At 48.8% G+C, this 13,123-nt stretch overlaps 1 protein-coding gene across 2 annotated transcripts in view; it reads left to right on the top strand.

Moving 5' to 3' along the window:
• Rnf144a (ring finger protein 144A) overlaps nt 1–13,123 on the top strand; it is a 104,867-nt gene that overhangs the window by 57,373 nt on the left and 34,371 nt on the right. For both annotated transcript variants that reach the window (XM_070014706.1, XM_070014707.1), the window contains one exon: nt 9,545–9,690. In XM_070014706.1, the coding sequence (XP_069870807.1) occupies nt 9,556–9,690 (135 nt within the window). In that variant the 5' untranslated portion in view covers nt 9,545–9,555. The remainder of the gene's footprint in view (nt 1–9,544; nt 9,691–13,123) is intronic.

The raw sequence follows: 13,123 nt of genomic DNA, 5'->3' as shown, positions 1-13,123 counted from the left end.
ATGGACTACACGATTGACACACTGCACACCCAGGAACTTCCCAGGCTGTTGCCTGGGCAGCAGGCCTTGTGTTTGGTGCATTGAAGGAAACCACTATTGTGCTCCGTGCTGAGTTGGCCACAGGCCTGTTCTAAACCACGCTCACAAACACTGACTTTGAGAACTACAAAAACTGCAGATGATGGAAGAACCGAGCCCCTCCCCCCAGCCTCCTGCCGGCACCCTACAAATGGTTCTTTGTGTAGCAGAGTGATGAGAATGAGATCAACATTAGAGCCCTGGCTGTCCAGGCTTTATCATAGCTCTGCAGACATTCATCCGCCTCGTTCTCCTTGTGCCAGATCTGAAAGCAAAGCAGCAGCAGTTGTAACTGTGTCACCGAAGCTGACAGGTTTGCAGTCATGCTGTGAGGGTGGTTCTTTACCACAGAGAAGGAAGTGGTGTTGAGGTGGGCGGTGGCGACTTCTTAGCAGGTCTCTAAAGGGCTGGAGGTAAGGAAATTCTGTGTGCCAGGAGGGGGTGCTCCTAAGATCCCTTTCCACATTAACATTTAATGTCTTGGTGTTTGATTTGTTTTAAAGTGCTGCTCCCTGGCAGCAGCTGAGGCGTAATGTTTATCAGGGCACATGAACTGGAGTTGGAATAATAGGGCTTTTCTGTCTTCCTCTGCGTTTCATTCCTGAATGGGGGTCAGAAAGCTGGCTGTGTCTGGGGCCCTCTGTGGGAAGCAGACCATCCTGTTGAGGCCTCCGAGAAATGCTGAGCTCGTGCGTGGAGTGTTTTATCTGCACTCTGGGGAAGGGTGGCGCCCACTCTCTGGACTGAGCCCCCAAGAAGAGACTCAGTGTGTGGGACAGACGATTCTGTCAAGTTGCCATGACACAGACCCGAGAGACTCATTCTGAAAGGAGAAAAAGATCTAGCTTGGTTTCTGCTTCCAGAGATTTCAGCTCGTGGTCAGCTGGCTCCATTGCTCTGAGTCTGAGAGGTCAGAATATCATGGCAGTGGGGTGTTGAGGGGTTAGAGGTCTCACTCCAACGGTGGCTGGAAGAGAATGAGTAACAAGAAGGGGTCAGGGCCACTGTATATTCTCCTAACGCAGTCCCCCGTGACCCCTGCCTCCCACTAGACCCACTGTTTCCTCGTACTCCATTGAAAGTTTGAATCCATCCATGGAATATACCACTGATGAGGTCAGAGCCCTCTCTCATCATCTCTGAGAACCTCCTCACAAACATGCCCAGAAGTGTAATATATGAATCTCCCAGGTGTGACTCAATCCAGTCGAACTCACAGTCAAAAACCTTGGTGTGTCAATCTGTTAAGATTTCTGTCCTGTGCATAGGTGTCCATCTGAGGTTACCTCTTGTGCAGTGACAGGGGCCCTGGAGCTCCTCTTTGCTTTCTATGGGAAAGGAGAATTCCAGGTGGGATGGGGGAAACGCTTGGGCTGTGTGTGGGAGGAGACATCACTTAGCTACTCTGCATTTCCATGTGGAGTCATGGAAGTTGCTCTTTACCTTGGAATCTTAGTATGACTCACCTGCTCCCTCATCTGGACAGGTGTTATGTTGAAGGTACAAAGCACCCACTGCCTCTGCTCAATCCCAGAGGTTTTTTTCCCAGTGAATCTGTCACCATCTGGTCCTGAGCAACATGGAATTCTAGGCAAGTGGGCAGCTTGTTCTGGTCCATTGATTACCCTTTATGACTGATTCCCCTGCTCCCTGAAACACCTGAATGTGGAGATGCTTGTTGGGATGAGGTGACAAAGCACTACCTCCTTTCTTAGCATCGGCTAGAGAAGCTGTTTCATGGTGTAGTTGAGTCCTACTGTGCACCCTTTCAGGACTGAACATTCATTATTCATTAGCACATCAAAATCCCAAGGAGTCTAATGGCTAATAAAGTCACCGCTTCAACTACATTTAAGCTGGCTTTCTTAGATTGCTTTTTTTGGTGCTGGCCGTAACAATATTAGCAGAAAATTAAAATGTTACTCTTTCCTGTTCATTCTGCTGGTTGGTGGGCTTGTTTGGACTTAAATGAAAACAGCCAAGTGTTGTTGTTATTGTTGCTTTGAAATATTTCTCAAGCAAGCACAAACCTGGAGCTCACTACACAGCTTTGAATTCCCAGCCTCCTCCTGCCTAGTGCTGGGGTAATCGACCTGGAAGCACACCTGACTCATGTTTTATTATTTTTTTGGGTCCGGTCATGGGGCCTGAACTCTGGGCCTGGGCGCTGTCCCTCAGCTCTTCAGCTCAAGGCTAGCACTCTACCACTTGAGCCACAGCGCCACTTCCGGCTTTTTTCTTTTTGCTTATGTGGTGCTGAGGAATCGAACCCAGGGCCTCAGGCATGCAAGGCAAGCGCTCTACCACTGAGCCCCCTTCCCAGCCCCTGACTCATGTTTTAAACAGTAACCTTTTTATTTTAGGGAGGTCGAGATTGAGATTAATAGGTTTTTCTACCACCGCCTGGAGGCAGAAGTGTGATGCAGGAAGATCAGAGAGAGTTCCTCTGCGGGAATCCCCTGTCCTCTGGGATTATCCATGACTGAAGTCCATTTGTCCTCATCAATGGGGAGTATTGATACATTATTCACGAAAGACTTCATTTCTGTGTCTAGACTTCCTTAGTTTTTGCCCAGCTTTTTGTCTGCTTCAGGAGTCAGGGTGATGAGTTTCTCAGACTTACTTGGCAGCTGAGAGGAGTATTGGTTGGTTAGGTATTTTGAAGGCTCATCTTGAATTGGGATCTCTTCGCTGTTTGATTCCTCGCCTATGATGGGGTGAGGTAGAGTGTAATCCTCATCAGATCTAATCCTCATCAGATCCTCTCCTCCCTCATCCACCCTCTGCTCCCTGGCCGACTGGTGCACTACCTCCTGATCCCACCCCACCCCCCCCCCCACCCAGGGAAGAGAGTGCGGTGACCAAAACTACATAGATCATTCCCACGTAAGCCATACACCTTTTCTCCCTCTAATATTTACTGATCCAGTGGACATTTCTTTGTATTAGGGCTACGATTCATAGGACTTTGCTGCTTAGTTGTTGAGCATTAGCTATCAAGAGCTCTCAGTACTGGCTTCTGAGCCAACACTGAGGGTGTTGTTTCTTGTGGGTAATCCTGGCTTTGTGGCATTACAAACTTACCTGGGATATTTCTTGCCCTGGTGCTGCTACTAATATCTCTGTGTCCAGTGCACCCTGATTCCTTAAATTTGAGGCACCATTTTTTTTTGGTGGAGAAAGAATTTCACTATTAGTCAGATGCCAGTGGCTCAGACCTGTAATCCTAGCTACTCAGGAGGCTGAGATCTGAGGATCGTAGTACAAAGCCAGGAAAGTCCATTAGACTCTTATCACAATTAACCACCAGAAAACTGGAAGTGGTGCTGTGGCTCAAGTGGTAGAGTGCTTGCCTTGAGCTGAAGAGGTCAGGTATAGCACCCAGGCCCAGAGTTCAGGCCTTATGACAGACAAGAAAGAAAAAAAGAAAGAGAGAAAGAAAGAAAGAAAGAGAAAGAAAGAAGGAAAGAAGGAAAGAAAGAAAGAAAGAAAGAAAGAAAGAAAGAAAGAAAGAAAGAAAGAAAGAAAGAAAGAAAGAAAGAGGATTTCATTCTTTAGCCCTGACTGGATGCAAAGTCATGATTCTCCTGTCTCAACCTCTTGAGTGCTGGGATTACAGGTATGCACCACCCATTGTACAAGTCTCAGAATCTGGACCCTAGGCAAGCTCCTTGCAAATGGATGCCATTGTTTCTGTGCTCTCTCAGCTAACAAAGCAGGAAGACTATGCAGTGTGGAATCACATACCTGTAAATATTTCTCTCTGAACCCTCAGTGTCAATCTTGAGCTAAACCTATGGATAGTTCCAGCTCTCTTCCACTATCCTGAGGATGCTGCCAGCCTCTCTTGTTTATCTGTCACCTCCCACCCAACAGAGGCATGTCAGAGCTACTGTGCAGATAATTGAGTGATGTCTGCAAACGATAGCTCAAGACCCAAGGCATGTTAAGTAGATGTCACTCCACATACTGTTATTCGCATTCTGGATCATGACAAGCCCCTTCCAGGAGGATGGCGCATAGAACTTTCTCCTGCAGTTGTGGAGAGAGAAGCAAGCATACATATTGACAACTTTGAAAACCTCACTGAACCAGAAAGAGTTCTGATCACAGAGTCGTGACTGTTCATATGCAGAGTGCAGCCCAGACTCTTGGTTCTGTTGAGGAGCCGGGCATCGGATGATGTTGAGCCCATGTGGACTTTGGAATCAGATGGATGTGGGTGGAAATGCTCTCAAGTAGTATGACCCCACACTGTTGGTTGACGGACTGCACTGGGAGCCAGGCTCCCACAGTGAAAAACACAGCTTGGTGTGCTGTTCTGCTCAATTTCTGATTCAGAAAGTCTGTGTTGGTGCCCGGGAAATTGCAAATTAGCAAGTTCCCGTAGGATGTTGCTGCTGCTGTTCTAAGGAGCAAGAGAAACGTAGCAGGCCACATGCAGAGACTTAAGGCAGAGCTCCAGGGAGAGATGCTGGCCTGGGGGCCAGGAGGGCTGGGAAAGTGGTGTGCAAGGAGAAGGACAAGCAAGGATGGGAGGGAGTGGAATGAGCAAGAAGTGGGGCTGGGAATGACTTCCTTTCCAGCTTTGTTTTAAGGGGGAGAGAGTGGAAAGACCTCACCCATGTTACACTGACCGAGTGCTATGCTGTTACAAGGAGAGGGCATTGTCTCCTCCAGCTTGCCCTCCTTCCCTCTCTCCCTTCCTCTCTTCTTCCCTTCTTTCCTTTCTACCTTCCTTTCTTCCTTCCTTTCTTCCTTCCTTCCTTCCTTCCTTCCTTCCTTCCTTCCTTCCTTCCTTCCTTCCTTCCTTCCTTCTTTCCTGTTCTTGTGCCATTGAACTCAGTGCATGAGTGCTGCCCCTTAGCTTTTCTGGCACTCTACCATTTGAGCCATACCTGCACTTCCAGCTTTTGGTGGTTAATTAGAGATCAAAGTCTCACCGATGTGGATGGCCAGGCCAGCTTCAAACCACAGGCCTCATCTCTCAGCCTCTTGAGCAGGCACCGGGCACCGGCGCCAGCTCCTCCAGCTCTCTCTTGTTCTCTCACACGTCTCGTGTCACAGTGCACATACAGCCCTCTGCATACCACCGTGCTTCAAAAGTGACTTGGTTTCTAGACATTCCAAATTGCTTAAATTGAATAATCTTGTAATTGGCCAGATGTTCTTAAAATAGTTTGTTGTTTTTTTATGACTTGACATTCACAGTAGGAAAATGTAGAATGTTTTCTTTTCTTTTCCTGGGTGCTGCGATTCTGTTAGCAAATTCCTCTCACAAGGGTGCAGCTGTGTCGCGTCTGAAGGTCCTGCAGTGTGTAGGGACGTTCTGTGATATCCCTGCACAATACGTCCTTGTTTGCCTGCATCATTGTTGCCGACTGAAGCTTGGCTTTGAGCAGAGCATAGAAAACTGTCAGACACCGGATGGGAATCAAGACAGATGTAACCCCCGAAATGGGGAGGTGCCTGCCTCAGGTGCAGGCGTGGGGGTGTGCCAGAGCCCTGGCCAGGCCAGGGGCGCACTTGAGCCTAGGGAAGCGGGGAGCCCCCTTGGGGCTCAGGTGGAAATTACATTCCAGAAAGAAAGGAAGCCAGACAGGTCAGGGCCTCCCAGTTGCCAGGGTCACTCTGAGAAGCTGTAAACAGCAAGAGGAGCCTGACTTCGAGCTTTGGGGGACAGGGGACTGGGAACAAGCAAGGCGGAAAGGGCAGTGGGCTGGGCTAGAGGGTAAGGCATTCATGAGGTGGGAAATTGCTCCTGGAGGAGCTAGTGTCTCCATCTCCCCCCACATCCCCATCCCCACTCCCGGTCCCCATCCCCCTTCCCCCTCCCCCCAGGGGGGCTTCTGCCACTGTGCGGTCCACTTTAAGTGACCTCTGGGCTGATGTCCTGCAGGGGTGGGCCCAGACTCATCCAACTGAGGCTTCCAGGACTCCGATGTATGGTTCTCCAAGGATCTTAGCCATTGGTTTCTAAAAGACAAATGTATCGTGTCAGTTCCCTTCAGTACAGCTCTTCTTCTGGATTTAATCTGCGACTCATTCTTGGTTCTTTATTTTATTATTACCTTTAGGTAATCATATACATGGGTTTAACACAGCCATCTATGAATACAGTGCTTCTTGACCAGTGTCACCCTTCCCTCATTCTCTCCTATCTCCCAACTTCCCAAGCTGATAAGATGCCCAGAAATGTTAAATATGTTATTTTTCTCTCACTCTCTACAAGTCCACACCTGTGGTGATTCTATATAGGTTTTGACAGAGGGGAAAAAAACTAAGCGGTTAAGAAATTCTCTAAAATCCCATTACCATGTGGCAGAAAGAGCTTGAACCCAGGTCTGCCCGGTTCCTCTCTCCCGAAAGCAATACCACAGGACTCCTAGTATGGGACCCTGTGCCTGCCCAGCACTGACAGCCTCAGCCTGCCCCTCCCCCCTTCTAGCGCAGAGAGGCCAGTAAGCAGCCACGGCCCAGGGATACTTCCAACCTTGAGTGTTCTCCAAGCCTGCCCGGGGCCTTGGAACTTTCAATGAAGGTTATCAGCCCTCTTGGGACTCGTGAACATTCTCAACAATCTTTTTACAGTGGACTTTCACAGATGATACTTGGAGAAAGAATTATAGGGGAATTAAAATGGGAAAAATGTGTGTGTGTGTGTGTGTGTGTGTGAGAGAGAGAGAGAGAGAGAGAGAGAGAGAGAGAGAGAGAGAGAGAGAGAGAGAGAGAGAGAGAGAGAGAAAGAGAGAGAGAGAGAGAGAGAGGGAGAGAGGGAGAGAGAGAAAGTATTCTATGTACATAGGACCAAGAAAATCCTTGAGGGCACTTTAAATAATAATATTCTTAGTAATAGTGCTGTAGTCAAGGTTCAGAGAAGTGTTTGACATGAACGTCACTTTGGGGTCAGAGCTGATGGCCTCCTGTACCCCAGACAGCTGAGCCTCTGAGATGCCTCCTTGCTTTAGTCAGGTTAGGATGCTTGTTTACTTATCTTGAGGTTCCACCCTGGAGGCGTTTGGATTTCTGCCATCGTCCTACAGCAGTGGAGATGGGGCCTCCTGCAGACCAGGTCCCTCTCCGTTCTGAGAGTGTGCGGGAAGCCAGTCCGCCCTCACAGCTGCTGCTCCACTTCCAGCCCTCTCTGCTCTCTCCTGCCTCTCACGTGTCTGCCCTCCTGCTCCTCTGTCCTGGGCCACTGTGTCTTATCTGCTCACTGGGTGGGTTTTCAGGTCCAGCAGGTTCCTCCCTTCCCACTGAGTGCCCCAGGCAAGAACTTTTGGGCATTTTGCCCTAAGTAAAGACTTGTGCTCAGTGATACCCAGGGAGTGTTGGTTGATAGAATTTGAGAAGGCATGTCAAGCTTTTCCTGTTTTTGGAGTAGCTAACTTAAATGACAGCGAGATCTCATACCTGGTTTTGGAACTTTGCAGCCCCCTAGGGTCTTTTCTTACAAAGTGATAAAGCTAGCTGGACATTGTGGGGGTTTTATTGACTATTTACTAGGGAGCAGGACTTCTTCTTGAGCTCCTTTAATCCCACACCATCTCCAGAAGATGAGCTTGTCCACCTTGGTGTCTGATCTTGGGTGAATAAACTGAGCCCAGCAGTGGTTAAGCTGCTGTGTGTGCTGGCCGTAGACAGATTGTGTGCAAATGTCTGACCACATTTTTCAACTGGCATGGTGCTCAGCTCCTTGGGTCTAGTGAAAGCTATTAGATATTACTTCCTCCTGATTTGATAGCTACTTCCTCTTCCCAAGGCAACCTCCCCCAAAACTCAGGCCTCATCGACCTCGACGTTGTCTTCTTTACCAAGTATCTTTAGCACTGATTCAGCATGTAATCCTGTACTGCCTTGTATTATTGGCTAACTTCTTACCCTGAATTGCATCTGAAGATCTGTGGGTGAGGAATTCCTGTGTTCATCTTTGAGTCTCCAGGACCCCAGGGCTCCTTGTGTTGGTGGCTGTAGTTGGGTGTCAGCTTTTCCGTTCCCTTTCCTTTGCATGTGTCCTTGTCATTGAGCGCATTGCCCTCTGCTCCATACACAAGGCTAGATGAGACAAATCTTCTTTGTGTCTTGTGTCTTGTGACCTCATACCCCAGCATGGAATGTGAATATTTTTGCCATCTGAATCTGTTTCATTACTCTGCCCAGAGAGAGAGGGAGTTTAGCTAAGGAACAGGCCTAAGATTTGGATAGCAGGGCCAGAAAGTCTATAGGAAAGTTTAACTGAATCTTACTCAGTGTCCAGAGTTTGGGAAGCATGAGTTTAGACAGAAGGGGCTCCTGGAATGAGGAAACACAAACTTACTGATTTCAGATACAAAATAAATATATGAGGCTTAGAGTCATTCCTGGGAATGACTGGAACACTGGATGGTCAGGTGCTGACTGTGGGCTGGACATGTGTCTTCTCCGTCTGTCTTTCCTGGCTTACTGACTGCGTGGTTCAGGAGAAAAAGCCTTTAGCAAGCACTGGTAATAGCGTGTAAGCACTAGGCAATAGGTAATCACACTGGATGCTGCTGGTGCTTTAGAATATGACTGGAGAAATCCTGGGTAGATAAAGGGGTGAGGATCTATTTTTCAGGTATCCTCTATGCATCCTGGATCTGATAAGTGAACCTATCTACCCCATACCTATGCCATCGTGGGGTTCGATATTCTAGAAAATCTTAAATCTAGATGCAGATAGGAGTGGGGAAGGGGCAAGGAGAAGTGATGGAAGGATTAACATTCTAATTCAGCTTGGGTAAAAATAGTCAACAAGACACCGTCTCAAACAACAAGCTAGGTGTGGTGTTGCCCACTTGTCATCTCTGCTATGTGGGAGGCAGACTGATGAGCACAGTCATAGGCTGACCCTGGACAAAAACAAAGAGTGACCCTAGCTGAAAACCACAGCACAGAAGAGTGGGGCTGTGGCTCAAGGAGTAGAGCAGTGCCTTTCAGAAGCACAAGGCATGAGTTTAAATTAGAGAACTGGTGGGTGGAGGCGGGAAAGAAGAGAAGCAGCGGTCTTCCTTTGGAGGGAGATGTTTCTGGAGGCCCAGGCTAGTGAAGGGCAGCCAGTGGGGAAGGGAGGGATGTGCGGGGACAGAGGGCTGTGGACCAGCCTCACTGACGGGGGGACCTGGAACAGCCCACCAAATAGCAGTCAGTATTGGAACACAGGTTCTGTGCTGAGGTTGCCAGGGCTTGACAGACGGCGTCAGTAATTATTAATTGCATACTGAAGGGATAGGCAAGGGGGAGGACGTGAAAAGTCACCAGAATAGTGAAAAGCAAGAAAGCCTGCCCACAGTCCCCTGGCTAAACCTCTGAGGGGACCCCAGTGAGTAGTGTCCAATGCCCCTTCCCCGCCAACAGCAGCCTGGGCCCCTCCACCGCCGGGGAGGGGCTGCCGTCTGTCTCAGAGGCCATCGGAGGGAGGTCTGACCGTGTGCATGTCTCATTCCAGGCTGCTCTGCAATGACCACAGCAAGGTACCGGCCCACCTGGGACCTGGCCCTCGACCCGCTGGTGTCCTGCAAGCTGTGCCTCGGGGAGTATCCAGTGGAGCAGATGACCACCCTGGCCCAGTGCCAGTGCATCTTCTGTACCCTGGTGGGTCTCGGGGTCGCGCAGGGGATCAGCCGGTTCAGAGGGTCTCCCGGGTCACACACGGGGTCAGCCGTTTCAGCGCACGCTCCTGGCTCTCCACTCCTGGCTGTGGTTTAAGCAGAGCCTGGCACTGAGTGTTAGGATGACACGCCTTTGTTTCGGTCTCCTTTGGTGCTCTGAGGAGGTGGTTGCTGGAGGAACTGTGTCAGGCAGATGACCACAGTACGTTTCGGTGAAGGCGGCTCAGGCTGCAGAAGCCATTGTGTGCACAGGATGCTAGGAGCTGGCGTCTTGCTTTAGAAAGCTTGACAGGGCATCTTGTTTCACACTTCATTTAATAATCGTGTCTGAGACTGGTGTTGTGGTTCACTTGTGAGTGCCAAACTGGAATGTGTGTGACGTGAAGTCCCTGAAGCCCTTGTGAGGGAACCTAGGGCCCCTAGGGACCGAATGATTTTTGTTTTGTCTGTTTTGTTTTGTGTTCGGTGCTGTGGTTTGACCTCAGGCCTTGTGCTGGCCAGGCTGCCACTCCACCAGTGAACCATACCTCCAGCCTGTTTTGCACTGGTTATTTTAAGGTAGGGTATCATCACGGTTTGCCCTGGCCCATACTGGGACCTCAGTCCTCCTAGATTATGGTTTCTTATTGAAGATGACAGATTCACTCCATAACCCTTGCTAGGGGAGACTCTCTCTTTTTTATTTTCTCAGACCAGCCTTGAACTACCATTTTCCCATCAGCCTTCTGAGTAGCTAGGAGTACAGGTGAAAGCTACCACCCACCTTCAAACGATTAATTCTTGATGCATATGGAAATTTCTCGCTCAACAAGTTAAGGTTCAGGATTTGTGTCTGAAAATACTTAATGTTTCTTGATTTTAGAATCGAATAACAAAGAAGTCAACTCATGAACACTTTGGCCAGGACTGGGTTACTAGGGCTTTTCAGAGATGTCAGTGGCAGGTTAGAAGCTTTCAGTTATGGGGGGGTGGGGGAGAGGAGAGAGAGAGAGAGAAATAGACACACACACACACACACACACACACACACACACACACACACACACACACACACACACACACACACACACACACACACACACACACACACACAAGTTAAGTGCTGAGTCAGCAAAATCACAAGTTCCAGGCCAGCCTGGGATATATAGCAAGAGCCACTCCCCCCATTAAAAAAAAGCCAACAAAACAACACAGAAAACAAAAAAACAAACGACTAAATTGTACACCTTAAATATGCAATCTTTTTTGTCACATTTCAATCAATTTGAAAATGGAGAAAATAACACAGGTGTAATTTTAAAAAGTACAGAATAGGGAAAAAATCTTCATATAAGTTGTAAATAACACACCCTTGGCTCTGAGTTTGACTGTGGTTGTAAATGCTCAGGAGCGGAGCTGCCTGTGGGTTTTTCCAGGGTGGCCGTGAGATCTGTCTGCCTCTCCCACCGCCTGCCTCCATGCCTTCCTCACCCACCCTCCTTCCTGGGCAGGCTCGATTTCACTTAGGTTGCATCTCAGCCTGGGGATATGGGCTCAGAGCTCAGCACCTTCATCATCTGTTTCATAGAGAAGGAACCCAGACTTTCCAGGCTTAATTGAAGTCCACATCATTTCATTTCCGGTGGATGCTGGGTTCTGACTTTCTGAAGGGAAGAAGACTTTCTGGCTCATTCTCCATCTCCCCTCCAAGACCTAGCTGAGTGCAGAGCTGATAATAGCTAATCAATAAAGCCTCAGGGATTGAACTCTGAAGTAAATCCATTTCGCTGTTGGAGCTGACATCCAAGAAATGCACCTCATTAAAGCCTGCAGGGCTGGACACTTTCCCGAGATGGAGAATGGCCGGAGAGAAAGCTGTAGTCAGTTAGCACAGTGAGTGGGGCTTCTAGCTTCATGAGAGGAAGCTTAGGAAGGTGAACAGAGATGCAATAAATAATCTGCTTTCTGGGGAACCCCCTTCTCCAGGCCTGAGGGGACCTTTCCAGATTCCCTGGCTGGGTAGTGCTCCCTCTTTCCTGCAAGCACCTTCCTGCACATTTGCCATGTCTCCAGACACCTGCCAGCTGCCAGGGCCTTGTGTGTTTTCTTCCAAAACATCCCAGTCTTCCTGCCTTTGTTTCCAGGCTTTCATTTGGTTGGTTTTTTGTTTTGGGGTTTTTTTTTTTTTTGGTTGCTTCTAGAGAATTGTCTAAATAAATAAGCAACCCTTACTAATCCAAAAGCTGCATTCAGGTCAGGGAATACCAAAGGAGACAAGGAGCACTGCATTCTCACGGAAGCCTCCATCCAAGTGCAGAGGAGCAATACAGGCGATTTGTTTCCACAGCTGGTTGTTAACAGTTTAAATGTCCACTGTCATTCCTCTTTCAGTAGCTCACTGTGGTGTGAAGCTCCTGTTTGTTGGCTGATGGAACAGTGTGTGCAAATGCCAAGATACCTTCTGCCAAGGGTCCTTCTCTTACGGGGTCCTCAGATCACCCCATTGTGCTCAGGCAGTGGAGAAACCAGAGACCTTTGGTAGGACAGATGAAAGGGAAAACGTTGAGTCAGACTGAAAGAGAAAGCCAGCCTTGAGTTCAGTGTAGAGTGCTTGCCTAGCATGCATGAGGTCCTGGGCTCAATTCCTCAGTATCATATACACAGAAAAGGCTGGTGCTGTGGCTCAAGTGGAAGAGTGCCAACCTTGAGCAAACGAAGCTCAGGGACAGTACCCAGGCCCCAAGTTCAAGTCCCCAGGATTGGCAAAAATAAAAATAAAAAGCCAGCCTGGGCAGGAAAGTCCATGAGACTCTTATCTCAATTAACCACCAAAAATTTGGAAGTGGAGCTGTGGCTCAAGTGGTACAACACTAACTAGTCTTGAGCAAAAAAGCTCTAGTCCCTGAGTAGAAGCCTCATTGTGTGTATACACGCACACATACACACATGCATACACATATACACACATGCATACACACACACACACACACACACACACACACACACACACACACCAAGACTAACTCAGAATTATAGTCCAATTCCAAAGGAAGTGATCCCAGAGAAGAAGTAGCTCTGGAGAGGCAGCTGTGAGCTTTGAAGCTGGGCATCCTCATCCCTACCTTAAAGGCCAGCTCTGTTTTTGCCCTGAGGAGCCTCACCAAGCTCAGCTGTGCACGGGAAGGAAGTTCACAGGGAAGGGTGCGTGCTGAAGCCCGTCCTGTGCTCACCACAGGCCAGTTTCCTCCTCGATTTACTTGAGTTTGAACTTACAACTGCAGGAGGAAAAAAGAGCAGGGGATGGATTGCCTTAGAGGAGTGAGTGTTCTCACAAACACTGGTCCCACAGGATGCACTCTAGGTTCATTTTGGGGGCTCCCTGCGTTTGCTAACGGCTACACGCTGCCTCCTTGTCACCCCAAGGTCTCCTGGGTACT

This window comes from Dipodomys merriami, unplaced genomic scaffold (genome assembly GCF_024711535.1).
Source record: "Dipodomys merriami isolate MVZ:Mamm:240054 unplaced genomic scaffold, mDipMer1.0.p SCAF_99, whole genome shotgun sequence".
NCBI lineage: Eukaryota > Metazoa > Chordata > Mammalia > Rodentia > Heteromyidae > Dipodomys > Dipodomys merriami.
Note: the sequence above shows the minus strand (reverse complement) of the source record. Positions and strands in the feature narration are given on the sequence as shown.